This window comes from Mobula hypostoma, chromosome 8 (assembly GCF_963921235.1).
Source record: "Mobula hypostoma chromosome 8, sMobHyp1.1, whole genome shotgun sequence".
Classification (NCBI taxonomy): domain Eukaryota; kingdom Metazoa; phylum Chordata; class Chondrichthyes; order Myliobatiformes; family Myliobatidae; genus Mobula; species Mobula hypostoma.
In genome coordinates, this window is record NC_086104.1 from 21,113,058 (window position 1) to 21,132,778 (window position 19,721).

The 19,721-nt window shown below is 41.4% G+C and overlaps 1 protein-coding gene across 6 annotated transcripts in view; it reads left to right on the forward strand.

Moving 5' to 3' along the window:
• Nucleotides 1-601: 601 nt before the first annotated feature.
• The window catches only part of si:ch211-125o16.4 (neuroblast differentiation-associated protein AHNAK), a 38,778-nt gene continuing 19,658 nt past the window's right edge, over nucleotides 602-19,721 (forward strand). Inside the window, exons 1-3 of one of the 6 annotated variants that reach the window (XM_063055550.1) lie at nucleotides 622-717; nucleotides 14,287-14,494; nucleotides 17,586-17,624. In XM_063055550.1, coding sequence (XP_062911620.1) covers nucleotides 17,622-17,624 — 3 coding nt within the window. In that variant the 5' untranslated portion in view covers nucleotides 622-717; nucleotides 14,287-14,494; nucleotides 17,586-17,621. The other 5 variants (XM_063055551.1, XM_063055552.1, XM_063055549.1 and 2 more) reach the window with 5 other exon arrangements.

The window sequence follows — 19,721 nt, forward strand, 5'->3', positions numbered from 1 at the left end:
CTCTATAGGTCAGGCAGCCAGGAAGTTACTGCCAGCAACACCCCATGTAAAAAAAAAATCAGCTCACTTCTGTTGGCTTTCAAGGACTCGGGAATAACTTTATCAGAAAGCATACTTCAGGCCATTCTCTCATTCATTAAGAACATAGTTAATCTTTTAACTCAGCCCCACATTGCTGCAATAAACACTGGCATTTTTGATTCCAAATAGACGTCCCACCTGATTTTTTTTTACCCTATGATTGAGTCTGAGACCTCGTTGGGCTTGTTTCCCCTTCTGTGAAGGAGTGTGGAGATGATTGTTTATTTAAATATAACAAATGCTTCAGGTCAGAGATTTCCATTCCAGGTGCTTTGTGAAGTGTACTCTCAGGTAATGTTATTCCAGACCTGGTAAAGCTTTCTCGAAGTGAACTGTAATATGTGAAAGAACAATCTTGCTGTCCATTGAGAAAAGACAAATAAATGGTTGCTTTCAGTAATTGCCTGTTACGTTGAATTCTTTAATGACTAAACCAGAGCACGTGTATCTGTGTGTGTGGGTCCAGGCCCCTCCTTGAGGTGATTTTAAAACACACCTACTCAGTGTACTTTCTGATAAACCTGTGTGGTGACTTTTGAAGTTGCTAGAGACGGCAGGTAAAGAGTATAACTGCCCCAGTGCACCTGCAGTATTGGGAGGGAACAACACCACACAGCAGAGTTGGGATCGCGACAGGTAAGAGACTTCACTCTACTCAAAGAGATCTTGTAACTTAGGTGAATGTTGACCCTTACTAAAGAAATGTGTCATGGCTGGCAGGTAAAAGGTTTCTCGTATGAGTGTATACATGGATAGTTTACAATCTTAACTTTGGACTATTTTTATTTCTGGCCTGGGCTCAGTACCAGATCTGTTGAATATCTATTCATCAGGTGCACTACCTATATACTAACCAGGTCGATCAATTTGACGCTTCTGCCAAAACACGGGCGAGGATTTAATATGTGCAAGTTACAGTGGTGAACTGTCTGAACAGAAATTAGTTATTTAGACAGAAAGACAGAATGCAAATAACCTAGTATGCCTTGGTTTCAACAAGAGAATATTGATCTAATCTGCAATACCAAAGTCTGTGGAAATAGTTTTCGGGCAGGACAGGTTTTATCTTCTTCTTCTAGTTTTAAAGGGATGACACAAATATAATTATCTCACGTAGAGTATTGGGCAAAAGTTTTCGGAACATATACATAGCTAGGGTGCCCAAGACTTTTGCACAGACTGTAGTAATTTTATGTATTGCACTGTACTGCTGATGCAAAAATTAAACAAATTTCATGACATGTGAGTGATGATAGACCTGATTCTGATATGGGTCTCCATTGTGGACTGAGAGTGGGAAGGGATAGGGGGAGGGGAATCAGGGTTGGGAAAAGGGGATGGGAGATACGAAGGAGAGGGAAACACCAGAGAGACATTCTGTAATGATCAATAAACCAATCGTTTGGAATCAAAAGATTGTTTAGATAAAGGCAAGCAGAATTGGATTAAGGGTATGAAGACTTGGGGGCAGATCAAACTGCGGCTAATAACCTTGGGTAAGGAGAATAACAAATACGAGGGACAATTGCCCTGTAACCTGTATGCTGACTTCCCAATGCATATACTGTACACAATTATAAATATACATGAGATAGATAGATAAAGAATACTACTGTAAATGGATTTCTCACTTGTTTGGAGATTAGCAGGACTGGTCAGGAACACAATCTTTGTCTGACGTGCTACATGTCCTTCGACGTTTCAGTTTCCTTCACTTTTGTAAGCAAGTTAGAATGCTCAGCTGCTGTTCTGATGCATATCATCTGCTATTGACAACGGGGAAATTTCTTCTCCTTATCATTCTCTTTTTTTAAATTGCAATCCTCTAGCAAAAGTAATTTTAATAATAAGGTTGTAACTGTGTTTTAACACTGTGGTATGTGCCACTTGCCGATCTTCATGTATATATGTACATTTTATTCCATATCCGTGCTTTAACCTCTAACTTTGTTTTTATTTACTGTAATTCTTTTTTATTGTTTTCTTTGCATGTGTCAGTAAATTCCTAAAATGGCGAATGAAGTTGATCCTTGATCCTTATAATATTCAGATGGTTTATGTTAAAACTTTAGGTGACAGGGTAAGGAGCCTTTTGTAGGAACTGTGCTATCATTGGATGGAGGGTCAATCTACAGAATTTGTCTGATTAATGAGATGAATATAGGGATGGAAAACCTTTTACTCTGTATCATACAGGAGGCTACTGCAGGCGAGTGAACAGTTTGAAGGTAGAAAACAAAGTTGGAACAAAGGGCGGTGGCGAGGAGGCATACTGGCATGTGATAGATCAGCTGGTTGAGTGGTATCACAAAACAACCTTGCAATCAAAGTCGGTATGACCTAGGAATTGACTGTGGATTTCAGGAAGGGGAAATCGAGGGAACACACACCAGACCTCCTTTAAAGACCAGCAGTGGAACGGGTGAGCAGCTTCAGGTTCCTCAGTGTCAACATCTCTGAAGATCTATATTGGGTGCAACATATTGATGCAATTACAAAGAAGACATGACAGCACCTATATTTTCTCTAGAAGTCTTGTCATGTCACCAAAGATTTCCACAAATTTCTACAGATGTACCGCGGAGAGCATTCTAACTGGTTGCATCACCGTCTGGACTGGACGGGCCACTCCCCAGGACCGGAAAAAGCTGCAAAGCATTGCTAACTCGGTCAGCTCCACCACTGGCAATAGCCTCCCCGGCATCGAGGACATCTTCAAAAGGCAATGCCTCAGGAAGGCAGCAACCATCATTAAGAACTCCCATCACCCAGGACATGCCCCCTCCTCATTGCTACCATCAGGGAGGAGGTACGGGAGCCTGAAGACACACAGTGAATGTTTCAGAAGCTGCTTCTTCCCCTCCACCATCAGATTTCTCAGTGGACAATGAACCCGTGAACACTATTTCACTATTTTATTGCTCTCCTTTGCACGATTTACCTAATTTTAATTATAGACATGGATTTGTTTAGAGCTTTTTATTATTATGCATTGCTGCCACAAAACACCAAATTTCACAACGTAACCCAGTGATATTAAACAAGACTCTGGTTTTCTCGTGTAGTTGGCAACAGGGTCTAATAGGATCCAAACCCCCAGGCAATGTCAAAACAACAGCCTTCCTAAATGATCTTGGAGACCACGGATGAGCACGTGACCAAGAGAATAGGGAAATTGCCGAAAAATGGCAGGTGCCAATTAGACTGCTAGAAAAAAAGAACTACTGAGACAAAAGATGACTATAAGTTGTATTGATTTAAAAAAAAACGCTTTCAAGCTCGCTACAGCTGGAACTGAAACCAGTGTGCATCACAGAACTGAAAGGGTGGTCAGGCGATAGATTTACTAGGATGGTATCTGGGATAAATTGATACAAAATAGTGATGTGTGATGTGTGAATAGTGATAAATCAAGAAAAATGAAAATAAGGCATGATTTGATCACTGTGTTTTAACTCACTCATGACTGGGTTTCCTTGATACCTTGGGATTACTTCCAATAACTGAGAGGAACAGAATGATGAAGATCAAAGCATAAAAACAATAATGGGCATATATAGGCAACACACACAAAAAGCTGGAGGAACTCAGCAAGCCAGGCAGCATCTATGGAAAAGAGTATAGTCGATGTTTCAGGCCAAGACCCTTCATCAGGGCTGGCGATCTCTAGTCCTGATGAAGGGTCTCGGTCCGAAATGTCCACTCTACTCTTTTCCACAGATGCCGCCTGGCTTGTTGATTTCCTCCAGCATTTTGTGTGTGTTGCTTGAATTTCTAGCAACGGCAGATTTTCTCTTGTTTGTGATGGGCATTTATATGGTGCCTATCAAGGCCTTGAGCTATCATGAAGGACTTTACAACACTTTTTAAAGTATAAGTTACCAACATGACAGTCAATTTCCAAAGCTCCTAAGGAATACATTGTTATCGTTGATTGAAGAGTATTACAGGGATAGCACGCTGTGAAAAAGTGCATTGGGAATTTTTTATATGTTTACCTGGAGAACTTGGTTTAAAGTCGAATCCAAAATACAGCACTTCTGACATTATTGCATGTCAATGTCAGTGCAGATTTTGGAATTCAAACCAGATGCTTGGTGGGGTGAAAAGGTTGATTTCCATCCTGTCCTGTCCTGGGGTTGGTTGTTAACATTTCGATGTATATGCTTCAATATACATGTGATAAATGAATCTGTACCTGAATCTGAATCTGAATGCTGATTGAATCAGAAGGGGGCTTCCAGCCATTATTTACCTTTTCATCTAGCCTATAATTCCAAATACCTCAGATTATTTAGGAAGTGTGATCTGAATGCTCGATGTATTAATGGCTGTAGAGGGGAAAACAGTATCATGCCAAAGTACAAGGTCAAAGCATTTTGAGAGCTCATGTATGAGTAAAATACTTCTTTTAAATTGCACTTTTAAAATTTATTTTTCCAAGCTATGATTGATGCTGTAGGTATGTTATATGTTATAGCATAATTGTTTGCTAATGGAGGACTGAGTCAGTTTGATGATATTTCTTTCTCTCCGCCCTCTGTCCACACCTCAACCTGGAATGTTTTCAGAGTGGAAACATTCAGCATTTTCAGCTGGTGGAACAATAATGCATAACTGAACTGTGCAAGAGATGCTCCTGTAACTGATTTGCAAACTTGTAACCTTTAGGCAGGGAGTTGAGCTGTGACCATGTAACCCCTAGGATATTGGGGTATATTTTATCAATTCTCTTTCTTTTTTGACTTAAGTAAGGATGACAAACTGAACCTTGATACAGGACGGAGGGAACGTCGACTCAGACCATGAGAGGCCTGCGTCGGGCATTTTCATGCCTTACAAGGCGCAGATTGGAAGTCTGTGTGGGGCACCACTCCTCGCACAGACACTAGAGCAATGTGTGGTTAAGTACCTTGCTCAAGGACACAAACAGGCTGCCACAGCTGAGGCTCGAACTAGCGACCTTCAGATCACCAGACGGACACCTTAACCGCTTGGCCAGGTGCCCAACCTTGATACAAGTAGATATGAAATAGAAGCAAGTGGGCCATTTAGACTGATTGAGACTGCATCTTTATTCAATAAGAACAATTATATTTCACCAGCACTACTCCCTCTAAATTCCCCATATTCCTTGGTTTCCACGGATTAAATAACCTGTTGTTCACTTTCTCCCTAGTATGCTCGATGATCAAAAATTGACAATGGCATTTTCTAAAAAATTCGAAGGATTCACAATCGTTTGAGTTAAGGCTCCTCTCTTTGTCACGGTCCTGTGTGTTTAGCCCCTTACACTAAGACTTCCATGGAGACAAAGGATCACGGAATGGTTATGGCACAGTTGAAAGCCATTTGAGCTATTTGTCTTATCATGAACAGATTTGCTCTCTTCCAGATCAACTCTCCAGTTCCTTTCTCTGTAGCCTTGCAAATTTTCCTCCATAATGGTACATCATCTGCAGAGGGTGCACTCCAGATTACAATACACACTGCTGAGAAAAAGCATTCCCTCATGTCACTATTAATTCTAATTTATAACTGTCACCTCTGGTCTTTGACCTCATCCACCAAAAGGAATAGTCCCTCTCTGTCTAGACCCGTCGCTATTTTATATAGAGTACTTCTATTAAATCTCCTTTAGCCTCCTCCTCTCAAAGGAACCAGACACAGACTCTCTAATCAATGCTTTTAACGACAATCCTTCATTTCACAAACCATTCTCGTAAATCTCCTCTGGCCCACTCCACTGCTTCACATCATCCATCTCAAATGCTGACACAGGACCCAATGTTTTATTAAGGTTCAGCATGACTTTCCTGCTTTTATCCACATGTTTATATTATTAAATAGTTATGCATGCCTTTTTTATTCTTCCTTGACCTGATCGGCCACTATATTTTCTGCATATATACCCCAGGTCCTTCTGCTCCTGCAGCATTTCAAGAACTGTAAACTTTATTCTGTATTGCCTCCCCTCATTCTTCCTACCAAAATGCAACACCTTGCATTTTTCCACATCAAAGTTCACCTGATATGTGTTTGACCACTTAAATCCTACTGTAATTTATTACTATTATTTTCACAAAATCTGGCAAGTTTTATAACATCCATAAATGCAGAAATTGTGGCTTGCAATCCAAAGACTAGGTCATTAATATAGATCAAAAACCCAAGCACCAATCATTTAGAAAATGTTATTATTCATTTTTGTCCAGTCTGGAAATCAGCCATTCACCAATAATCCCCGTCCACAATAAGACCTCCAGCATTGTGTAAGATCTTTATTTTAAATATAAATACATTTCGTTGTCTACCCTGGCAGTCTCAACCTCAAAAAATTCTAGCAGGCATCAAACACAATTTCCTTTCACTAACCAATATTAACTTCGTCTTAACGTCAGGACCTGGTTAGTTTAAATCTACACTTCAATGAAATTGTTCTCAAGCTGTTTTAAATCAATATGAATTACCAAAAAAAAAGCAGTCCTGAGGCAGGGTTTGGATCCAAATTGTTGACAATTTCTTTTCTCCCACAAATCTGCATGACACACTGAGTTCCTCCAGCACAGTGTCTGTTGACTTTGCTCAACATTATTATGACTCACCAGGTGCTCTATTATCAGTCCTCCGATGAAAGATTCCTGCCTTTAATCTGAAATTGACATGTGTCAACTTTGGTCGCACTCCTTAGATTCAAATCCAATTCCACATACACGAGTATAAAGAACTAGATGCCACTCTGGTGAAATATTAAATAATTGCTGCACTGTTTGCAGTTCTGTCTTTTGGGTGAGACATTACATTGAGGCACTGTTAATAACTAAGATGAATGTAAAATAAGAACATAGCACAATTTTGAAGAATAGGGAAGATCTCCCTGATGTTTAGGCCAATATTGTCTCCTCAGGCAAAATTACTAAAAGATAATTTCATTATAAACACAATGTGATATGGTTTTGTAACTTCAAAACATTAAATTAATTCAAAGGAAGATACAGGAGTCCAAAAAGTGGGTGTAACTTTGAGTTTACTTTAAGTGAGGCGTGCACATATCATGTGGTAGCGTGATGACCTATGCAATTCATGTATTTTTACATATAACTTATAATGAATTATTTAAAGAACAAGAATGCTTAATCACCAATGTATATACAAAATTACTCAAATAAAACTAAAATATTAAATATCCAACACAATGTTTTTTGCAGAAGCTCTGTGCTCTAATACTGTCTCAGTGATTTCAATTCAAGGTACTTCATAAATTACCAAGTCCTTTGGGACATCCTGGATTGGATTAGCAGCTCATTTTTCATAAATTCAAGCCATTCTCACCTTTCTTAGGAGCCTGCCCAACTGGCCTATTCTATCTCTTAAGTAGCTGGATAATGTTACCATCTTCCGAACTGTGATACAGTAATTGTTCAGGTACCTGAGAAATTCAGCAGGACCATAAGGAATTCATCCACATTGTTTTGGCTGCTTCTTTTTGAAAGATTGTCAGAAAGAGTTCTGAGGATTTGCAGATTTCAGTCTCATTTACCTCTGCAGAACCATTTCCTTTCCTAACACTAGTAACGTGGTCTTTCTAAGCATACTCTTGGTTCTCCACAATTTTGTTTTTTTTTGTCTTCTACCATGTAGACAATTACAAATCATGGTTAATCTCTTTATTCCCTATTTTAATTTCTCTTGCCTCTGCATATAAGAAACCCAAGTTTAACTTTGCTTCAAGTTCCTGTTTAGACACCCATGGAAACTTTTGCCAATCTACCTGTCAGATTTATATTTTCTTGATCATCTTTCGTGGAATTCAAACATCCTCCCAGTGTTTTGACTTGCTATAATGTGTGACAGAAGAGTAATGCTGGAATCCAGCTTTAAAGCAAATTGCTAACCCTTTGTGATTAGATTTCCCAGCTGCAACAGTGGGGCATACACTTGTGTCTCTGATTATTAGTTTTGTAACAGGCAGCTGAGTAACTGTACCCTAGTCAACAATGATTTGCTGTTTGTACCACATTTAATATCTTAAGGTATCCTATAACACACATCATCATCTTTATGTGCCATGTCGTACGATCATAGTCTTTGACCACGATTATTCTTGGCAAATTTTTCTACAGAACTGGTTTGCCATTTCCTTCTTTCGGGCAGTATCTTTACAGGATGGGTGACTCCAGCCATTGTCAATACTCTTCAGAGATTGTCTGCCTGGCATCAGTGGTCGCATAACCAAGAATTGTGATGTGCACCAACTGCTCATATGACCATCCACCACCTGCTCCCGTGGCTTCACATAAGCCTGATCCGGGGGGAGGGGGAGGAGGGGCTATGCGGCTGCCACACCTTGCCCAAGGGTGACCTGCAGGCTAGCGGAGGAAAGGAGTGTCCTTACATCTCCACCCAGCCACCCAACCTATAATACTAAATGATTATTTTTAGCAAAACCAACAAAACAGAGTTATGTTATGCTGCTTTCCACTTGAGAATACACCCTTACCTTTCTGCAACAACAAAGAGAGCAAAAAGATCACAATTACCCCTGACTACTTGAAATAAATTTTCTGCCACTGCGTAAAACTTGGTCATATATCATGAATATGAGAGTTCCGAGAGGCAGCCTTTTTCTCTGAGCGACACACCTGATGGCATGAACATTGACTTCTCAAACTTCCGCTAATGCCCCACCTTCCTCTCGTACCCCATCCGTTATTTATTTATATACACACATTCTTTTTCTCCCTCTCCTTTTTCTCCCTCTGTCCCTCTCACTATACCCCTTGCCCATCCTCTGTGTTTTTTTCCCCCTTCCCCATTTTCCTTCTCCCTAGGCCTCCTGTTCCATGATCCTCTCATATCCCTTTTGCCAATCACCTGTCCAGCCCTTGGCTCCATCCCTCCCCCTCCTGTCTTCTCCTATCATTTCGGATCTCCCCCTCCCCCTCCCACTCTCAAATCTCTTACTAGCTCTTCTTTCAGTTAGTCCTGACGAAGGGTCTCGGCCCGAAACATCGACTGTACCTCTTCCTACAGATGCTGCCTGGCCTGCTGTGTTCACCAGCATTTTGTGTATGTTGCTTGAAATTCCAGCATTTGCAGATTTCTTCATGTTTGCGCTTTTTCACTGAGTGTGGTTTTCAGAATCCTAGTAAAAATTAAACCTATGAGAATTTTGGTGAAGACTGAAGTGGTGGGGGTTAGTGGGGGGGAGGGTTGCAAGAAATATTGGAAGTTTGAAGACTATTCACTGACCTAACAAAATAGAGAGTTTGGTTGTTCAGAGCCAATTATCTCAGGATATCATTACCAGAAATCTGAAGGACTGCATCCTGAGAACTTATGGCCAGTACATCCAAGAATGTGATGCATACCAGCTTCTCCAAGGGGGCATAAGGAGTACAAACTTTACAGAATTACTTTGTGTTTTCCCAGTCTCCTACTCAAGGACCAGCTGGCCATATGCTGAACGGCCATGTTCTTTGCACAAAGTAAATATCTATAATGGTAATTACATCTACCTGCTTTAGGAAAACAAGTCGTTCTCCCATCACCCCTCCCAAACATCACTTTCCATAATGAATTTTGTTTCTTTAAATGTGTCAATGCTGGCAGTTACCAGTGTCCACAAAGTGGTAAATCCTTAAGGATTGCCCTCTGGCACACCAGAGTTCCTTGAATTAGAATGGATTCAGGAAAAAAGAAGATGGAGAACAAGGACATGTAATTGTACCTGCCCCTTTACAGTCCTCACTGAATGTCCCAACACTTCTGACATTTGATCAACTGAACTTTAAATTTGTGAATGGGGAGACCTGGCAGGCAACTCATGCACAGTGAACTCCCAATCAATCTGGATTTCAATTTTAGTGAAGTTGATTGAGGGTTAAATGCTGGTTGGAACACTAAGGATAACTCCGCTCAAGTCCTGGGTCTCGGGCAAGGTTTGGACAATGCGGGTTGTGGACTGGACTCTGTAGTCCACGTTATGATGCATTCCTGGTTCCTGGCCACTCCTTTTTTTTCTTGCTGTTTTGGGTTTTTGATTGGGCGGCCTGTGGATAATGATTAAACTGAACCGAGCTGAATTGAATAAACCTAGGCTCTCTAGTCTTTGTGTTTTGTATTCTGTGTTTTCCTCTTATTTATTTGCCACTTGTGAGATTTGCCTTTTTTCCTGTGTTGGTGGTGGTGGTGGGGGAGGGGTTGATATTTTTCTTTGAATGAGTTCCAGGGTTTTCTTTGTCCGTCCGTTCGAAGACAAATCTCAGGGTTGTGTACAGCATGCATACTTTGTACTTTGAATGTTTGAATTCTTCAAAGTGGTGTTGTGGGATCTTTTCCATCTACTTGAGACGGAGCAGGCAGGGCCACAAATTAATGCCAGATCCAAGATATGGCTCCCCTGAGACAGCGGTATTCCTCCACTACTGCACTGAAGTATCACTGTGGGTGTCTGCCTCAGAATCTTCAGCTTTGGCTAGAATGCCATCAACTGATTAAAGAAGTTCCAGGTCTGAGGCTAAAATGTGGTAGTTTTAGGAAAATTTAATGAAGTTTACAAAGAATTATCCAATATGTGGATAATGTGAACCCTGATTATTAGTTCCAAATGGAAACAGAAAGTGAGACCATTGGGTGCAAGTTGAAACCAGCAACTCGTAAGTTTAGAACTGATACCCGAGAAAAGTTCTTTACTCATTGAAGAGAATAACCTGCCAGTGAAGTAATAAAATAAAGAAATTTGGCTAATTGATACAATGGAGATTTGGTTTATGAAACAAGTGAATTTCTATGGTTGAGTAGTCTTTGCTAATCCTTGAATTGCTGCATCCTTTATTTGAACTCCAAGGAGAGTCCAGCCAAGTAGCAAAATGCCACTGTACAATCAGGTCTTTCAGACTCTGTTATTTGATAAGGCTTCCAAACAAAACAAGTAAGATTTACTCTGCATGTTGATGTAGGGCAGGAAAGAATGTTGTAAATCCCACTACACAGGCGACATTCTTCTCCGCTTAACAAACAATCGCAGATCCCTTTTAGCAACACTGGACTGTGCACCAATTATTATTTTTCTTCTTCTCTGTAGGCAGTCCTTGAAGCTGAGGATATGTGTTGATTGTAAAGATTTGATAGGTTTTGCAGTAGATTATTAATAGTTTTCTTTGATAGGATCTATGTCCATTACTTTTTCCCCAGTTTTCTTTCTCATCGTGTGCATTTATGCTAGGTTACGGATCTATTCCATTTAAAGCATTCTCTAATTTATTTTCATTGTATGAAAAGAAACTTGATTTAATTCAAAGATTTAGGATTAATAATTGTACTTGAAATTATGGACCTCAGGATTAATTAAAGAGCAGAGTCTTTGATTCTAGATTACATTGAAATGGTTAATAGTTTCCTTAATGTAATGTGAAAGATAGGGCCGTTTATTCTATTATTAACTTCTAGTATCCAGACCATAAGACCATAAGATATAGGAGCAGAATTCGGCGATTTGGCCCATTGAGTCTGCTCTGCCGATTGGCTGATCCAATTTTCCTCTCAGCTCCATTCTCTTGCCTTCCCCCCGTGTCCCTTCATGTCCTGACTAATCAAGGATCTATCAACCCCTGCCTTAAATATACCCAAAGACTTGGCCTCCACAGTCACCTATGGAAACGTTATTATTATTGTTCAATAATAAGCTTTCTTGTCGAGAAATGAGTGAACTTCAGTCACATAAAACCATCCTCCTTGGTGGAAAGGTGGTCCATGAAACAGATTCCTCAGGAAAGTCATTGATTTATTGCTATCTAGAAGTGAGCTGGATTGACTGCATCACTTCTTTGCTTTGTTTTTAGGAAAGTGAGCAGAAGGAGATATTAGGCGAGATATCGATTGAGGTATTGAGGATAGCAGTCAGAAGGAAGCCCATGGGCTGGGATGGTAAACAGGTCACACCTTTGGGCATTCTTATGCTCCTATGGTTGAATGCAAACAGCCACAATTTTTCCTTGTGTTTCCATAAACTGGTTTGCATAACAGCATCACAGCCTGGTATGGGGACACCAATGCCCTTGAACAGAAGGAGTAGTGGACACAGCCCAGTCCATCATGAATAAAGTTCTCCATTGTGCACACTTACATGGAGCATTGTCACAAGAAAGCAGCATCCATCACCGGGGACCCCCACCCCCAGGTCATATTCATTTCTCACCGCTGCTATCAGGAATAAGGTACAGGAGCCTCGTGACTCACATAACCAGGATTAGGTACGGTTACTACCCCTCCCTCAACCATCAGGCTCTTGAACCAAAGGAGGTAACTTCACTTGCCCATCACTGAAGTGTTTTCACAACCAATGGACTCACCTTCAAGGACTCCTCATCTCTTGCTCTCGATATTTATTGTTTATTTGTTTATCATGATTATTTATTCTTTCTTTTTGTACTTGCACAGTTTGTTGTCTTTTACACTCTGGTTGGTGCGGTCTTTCATTGATTCTATTATGGTTCTTATTCTATTATGAATTATTGAGTATGCCTGCGAGAAAATGAATCTCGGGATTGTATATGGTGACATATATGTACTTTGAAAATAAATCTACTTCGAACTTTTCCGTATTTTTTGACTTTACATTAACTGATACTAGGTACGTGGATAGTGGGTCACAAAAACTGAGTGATGACTTAAACAGATGAAATCAGTAACTTTAGAAAAATGCAGCAGAGATTTACCAGGATGTATCTTGGATTGGAAGGTTTATTTATGAGGAGAGGGTGGATATGCTGGGGTTGTTCTCACTGAAGCACAAGAGGTTAAAGGGTGACCTTAAAGTGGTTTGTAAAATCACAAGGGGCATGAAAGTGTGGTCATTCTCTTCCTGAGAATAGGGGAGTGTTAAACTAGAGGGCATAGGTTTAAGATGAGAGGGAAATATTTAAATGAGATATGAGGGGCAAACTTACCCATAGACAGGTGATGGGTGTATGGAACAAGCCACCAGAGAAGATGGCAAAGCAGGTTCAAACAGAACTTTAAGGAAAAACACTTGGACAGGTACACAGATAAAAACAGAAGAGAGGGATTTGGGCTAAATGCAGGAAAATGGGATTAGTGTAGGTAGGTGTAGATACAGTGTGGTATGAAGACCAAATTTTCTTATTTTAAATAACCCAAACCCAATGCTGTTCCTTTCTCAATCCCACCTGTTCACGCAGGTTCCCTCTCCTTTTCCATCCCTTCACCCTCCCCCATCTGATTTATTCCACCCCATCGTTCTCATACCTCTCCACGTGGTTTCCTTCTTTTTCTCTCTTGGTTCACCTTTCCAATCCCAGCCCTGTTTCATTCCATTTCCATATACAACCCTGAGATTTATTTTCTTGCGAGCATACTCAAAAATTCATAATAGAATCAATGAAAGACCGCACCAGCTTGGGTCTTCAACCAGCGTGTGGAAGACAACAAACTGCAAATACAAAACAAAATAAACAAATAAGAAATAAGTATCGAGAAGGTGAGATGAAGAGTCCCTGAAAGTGAGTCCATAGGTTGTGGGAACTGTTCAGTGAAGGGGCGAGTGAATCTGAGTGAAGTTACCCTCTTTGGTTCAAGAGCCTGATGGTTGAGGAGTAATAACTTTTGCTAGTGTGAATCCTGAGGCTCCTGCACCTTCTTCTTGATGGCAGCAGCAGGAAGAGTGCATGGCCTGGGTGGTAGGGAACTCTGATGATAGTTACTGCTTTCCTGTGACAACAGTTTGTGTAGGGAGAACTTTACCCACGAAGGACTGGGCCATATCCACTATCGTTTGAAGGATTTTCTGTTCAAGGGTATTGGGTGTTTCCATACCAGGCTGTGATGCAGCCAGTCAATATACTATAGACCGCACATCTGTAGAAGTTTGTCAAAGTTTTGGATATCATGCCGAATCTTCACAAACTCCTAAGGAAAGAGAGGCTCGGCCATGCTTTCTTCCTAATTGTACTTATGTGCTGGTCCCCCAAACTAATAACAATGAGGAATTTAATGTTTAAGTCTAAGGACTCAGCAGATCAGGTAGTTTCTGTTGAGAGGGGAACAGTTAATATTTCAGGTTGTCAGTCATATCTCATATCTCATTACAAATCTCAGGGTTGGGATCAATCTCAGAGCTTTCATGATGTGCATTGTCCAGTTCTGCACAGGATTAATTTCCTCTCTCATCTGCTTTTTCAACAGCCACCTCCTTTCCTTTTAGGATGTTTTGAATTGGAGTGAAACCATCGTCCTGTTTGCTCTCTCAGCCTTAGGTATCATTAACATAACATTGAGGGCTGAGTGGACTGTTCATGCTTCACTGTTTCTGAAAAACCCATGGCACTGTGTTTAAGTAAGAGGCGTTTTCAGAAGGCCTGACCAATATTCACTCCATAAAATAGAATATCTGGTAACTATTTCATTTCCATTTGTGGCAGCTTACTGTGGACTGCTGCAACTCCAAGTTTGCAACAATAACTGGTTTAGATATACAGATATACCAGGTAAATAGGTTCCGTTTTTACAGGAATCCATAAGCCGATTTTGTCTGAAAGTGGGGAAATAGACAAAAATTTCTTGATACGGAGACCATATTTCCGCAGTATTGCAGTGGATGACACCAAAAACACACTAGATTGATATGAAAGTACAATTACTGGAAATGGCGAGAGGAAACTAGTTCAGTTATTCATAGGAACAAAGATACTTACATAGACTCAGTGACCACTTTATTAGGTACTCCTGTACACCTGCTCATCAGCCAATCAAGTGGCAGCAACTCAATGCATAAAAGCATGTAGACATGGTCAAGAGGTTCAGTTGTTGTTCGGACCGAACATCAGAATGGGGGAGAAATGTGATCTAAATGACTTTGACCATGGAATGATTGTTGGTACCAGACGGGATGGTTTTTATATCCCAAAACTGCTGATGTCCTGGGATTTTCATGCACAATATATCTAGAGTTTACAGAGAATGGTGCAAAAAAATTTTTTAAAAATCCAGTGAGCAGCAGTTCTGTGGGCAAAAATGTCTTGTTAATTAGAGAGGTAAGGAGACAATGACCATTCTGGTTCAAACTGACAGGAAGACAACTGTAGCTTAAGTAACCACACGTTACAACAGTGGCGTGCAGAAGAGCATCTCCGAATGCGTAACACATTGAATCTTGAAGTGCGAGGGCTACAGCCGCAGAAGACCACAAACATGCTGAAATACACAGAGTTGCCACTTTAGCTACTGACAAAGGGTCTCGGCCCGAAACGGCGACTGTACCTCTTCCTAGAGATGCTGCCTGGCCTGCTGCGTTCACCAGCAACTTTGATGTGTGTTGCTTGAATTTCCAGCATCTGCAGAATTCCTGTTATTTCATTTACCTTTTCACCATGTCCCATGTGATGTACATTGAACAGGTAAAAGTGGTCATTTTTTACATTATGGAATCATTTAAAACTGGTAAGGATATATGTGCACTGTCTAGTACAAAATGTCATCATAATCAGCACATCTCAAGTCTCAAACTATTGTGAACCTGTGCATTTATATTTAATCGCCAGCAAGTCATTATCAATGTAATACTGCCACCTAGTGGACCATGAAGTATAACACAGAGACAGAGAGTCCAAGATGAATCGGAATTAGGTCAGGCAGCACCTATGGAGACGAATAAACAATCAACGTTTTAGGTTAAGACTCTTCATTAGCACTCATGAAACCTCATCAGGAGTCCTGATGAGGGGTCTCAGCCCAAAACATCAATGGTTAATTCTGCTCCATAGATGCTGCATGACCTGCTTTCAGGTGTTGGGCCCAGGATAGATCCTTCAAGATATTGATGCCCAGAAACTTGAAGTCTGCATGCTTTCCATTACTGACCACTCAATGAGGATTGCTGTGTGTCCTCCTGACTTCCACTTCCTGAAGTCCACAATCAACTCCTTGGTCTTGCTGACATTGAATGCAACACCAGTCAACTAGCAAATCTGTCTCACTCCTGTGTGCTTTTTTGTCACCTTCTGTTGAATTTATAGATGATGTTTGAGCTGTGCTTAGACACATAGTCATTAATGTAGAGGGAGTAGGGCAGTGGGCTAAGCATGCATCCCTGAGGTGTGCCTCTGTTGACTGTCAGCGAGGAGGGGATGTTATTACCATTCTGCACTAAGGAAGTCATGGATCCTGTTGCAGAGGGAGGTACAAAGGCCCAGGTTTTGAAGTTTGTTAATTAACACTGAGGGGCTGAGGGGGTTGAATGCCAAGTAGTCTCACCTACGTTTTGCTGTTGTCCAGGTGCTCCAGAGCAGAGTGGAAAGTCAGTGAGATTGTGTCCAAAGCAGACTGGCTGTGGCAGTGGGCATATTACAGTCGGTCCTGGTCCTTGCACTGACAGGAGTTAACTTGAGCCTCTCGAAGCACTTCATCACAGTAGGTGTGAGTGCTACTGGACGATATTTGTTGGCGCAACTCACCCTGTTCTTCTTGGGATCGGTACTTACCATTCATCAGAATTCACTGTTCCTTAGTGAACTGATATTCCCAAAGTGATAGCTATAATCCAGAGTGACCTCTGCTTCCATCAAACTTAAATTGTTTCTCTCTGTGGATGGAGGGAGTAAGGAATGCTCTGTTATCAGATTTGTATACCCTCATTATTAAATACGGCATGACCTTGGACAGCAATGGGTTAATGGGAGCAAAGTTAATGTAAACCTAAGGTTTCCTTTACAAACTCCTAAACTGTACTTCATAGAATTTAAATCGTTAATAATGAAACCAAAATCAGAGGTCTTAATATGCACTGCAGAATTGTCATAATCCATGAGAAATGGATACTAAAAGTTATCTTGAATTGAATGGTTGACTCAGGACATGGAACATAGAGAAGTACAGCACAGTATGGGCCTCTTTTGCCCGTGATGAGCTGAACTTTTGACCTACTCCTCAATCAAACTAACCCTTCCCTCACTACATAGCCCATAATCCTCTATTTTTCTTACCTATCTAAGAGACTCTTAAATGTCCCTAATTTATGAGCCTAAACTACTCCCCCAGCAGAGCAACCCAGGCCTTATCACTTTCCTCCACTTACCTTCATGGGATCTCCTCTGGTATTAGCCATTGCCGCCCTAGGAAAAAGTGCTGGCTATCCACACCATCTGTACCTCATTCAACTGAAATATGGTGATTTAAAATTAATCTGTGTGCAGGAAATCCAGAAGCTGGACATCTTTTAATTGAGAGGATGAATTTACAGCAAACTTAATGTGATCTAACTGCGGGTTTGTGTGAGATTTGCGTGTGATATCGCCAACATGCAAATACAGTAGCTCATATGTAATCAATATTTAGCTTACCTTTAAAGAAAAGCCACAAAGTTGCCAAAGGCAACTGATGTTTGTGGAAACAAATGAGAAGCTGCAGAAAAATAAGGAGGAGTAGAGAAACAGTAAGTAAGGTGTGATGTAATGGACAAATATTCATTCCGTCTCTCTGTCTTCCAGGATTTAGGTTGGAAGAGAAGCGATTGTGATACTAAAATGGTATGTATCATTTACAAGGTAACAACTAAAATATTACTGAGGATATAAGGTCTGTTACTTTTTGTTGACCATACATTCACAGCCTCTGTTTTTTTTTGGCAAAACTTCTTTTGATATATATTTTCACCTATATATTAATGGTAGATGTCTCTCAGCAAATGGAGGTCACAATAATGAGAGTCCTCCTTCACTGGCATAGAAACATAGAAACATAGAAAATAGGTGCAGGAGTAGGCCATTCGGCCCTTCGAGCCTGCACCACCATTTATTATGATCATGGCTGATCATCCAACTCAGAACCCCGCCCCAGCCTTCCCTCCATACCCCCTGACCCCCGTAGCTACAAGGGCCATATCTAACTCCCTCTTAAATATAGCCAATGAACTGGCCTCAACTGTTTCCTGTGGCAGAGAATTCCACAGATTCACCACTCTCTGTGTGAAGAAGTTTTTCCTAATCTCGGTCCTAAAAGGCTTCCCCTCTATCCTCACACTGTGGCCCCTTGTTCTGGACTTCCCCAACATCGGGAACAATCTTCCTGCATCTAGCCTGTCCAATCCCTTTAGGATCTTATACGTTTCAATCAGATCCCCCCTCAATCTTCTAAATTCCAACGAGTACAAGCCCAGTTCATCCAGTCTTTCTTCATATGAAAGTCCTGCCATCCCAGGAATCAATCTGGTGAACCTTCTTTGTACTCCCTCTAAGGCAAAGATGTCTTTCCTCAAATTAGGGGACCAAAACTGCACACAATACTCCAGGTGTGGTCTCACCAAGGCCTTGTACAACTGCAGTAGTACCTCCCTGCTCCTGTACTCGAATCCTCTCGCTATAAATGCCAGCATACCATTCGCCTTTTTCACCGCCTGCTGTACCTGCATGCCCACTTTCAATGACTGGTGTATAATGACACTCAGGTCTCGTTGCACCTCCCCTTTTCCTAATCGGCCACCATTCAGATAATAATCTGTTTTCCTATTTTTGCCACCAAAGTGGATAACTTCACATTTATCCACATTAAATTGCATCTGCCATGAATTTGCCCACTCACCCAACCTATCCAAGTCACCCTGCATCCTCTTAGCATCCTCCTCACTGCTAACAATGCCACCCAGCTTCGTGTCATCCGCAAACTTGGAGATGCTGCATTTAATTCCCTCATCCAAGTCATTAAGAGCACCAGGCCATTGTCTCCCACACTATCAACGACTTTATCCGCTCAGGGGATCTCCCATCCACTGCTACCAACCTTATAGTTCCCACACCCCGCACTTCCCGTTTCTACCTCCTACCCAAGATCCACAAACCTGCCTGTCCTGGCCGACCTATTGTCTCAGCTTGCTCCTGCCCCACCGAACTCGTTTCTGCATACCTCGACACTGTTTTATCACCCCTTGTTCAATCCCTTCCGACCTATGTTCGTGACACTTCTCACGCTCTTAAACTTTTCGATGATTTTAAGTTCCCTGGCCCCTACCGCTTTATTTTCACCATGGATGTCCAGTCCTTATATACTTCCATCCCCCATCAGGAAGGTCTCAAAGCTCTACGCTTCTTTTTGGATTCCAGACCTAATCAGTTCCCCTCTACCACCACTCTGCTCCGTCTAGCGGAATTAGTCCTTACTCTTAATAATTTCTCCTTTTGCTCCTCCCATTTCCTCCAAACTAAAGGTGTAGCTATGGGCACCCGTATGGGTCCTAGCTATGCCTGCCTTTTTGTTGGGTTTGTGGAACAATCTATGTTCCGTGCCTATTCTGGTATCTGTCCCCCACTTTTCCTTCGCTATATCGACGACTGCATTGGCGCTGCTTCCTGCACGCATGCAGAACTCGTTGACTTTATTAACTTTGCCTCCAACTTTCACCCTGCCCTCAAGTTTACCTGGTCTACTTCCGACACCTCCCTCCCCTTTCTAGATCTTTCTGTCTCTGTCTCTGGAGACAGCTTATCCACTGATATCTACTATAAGCCTACTGACTCTCCCAGCTATCTGGACTATTCCTCTTCTCACCCTGTCTCTTGCAAAAACGCCATCCCCTTCTCGCAATTCCTCCGTCTCCGCCGCATCTGCTCTCAGGATGAGGCTTTTCATTC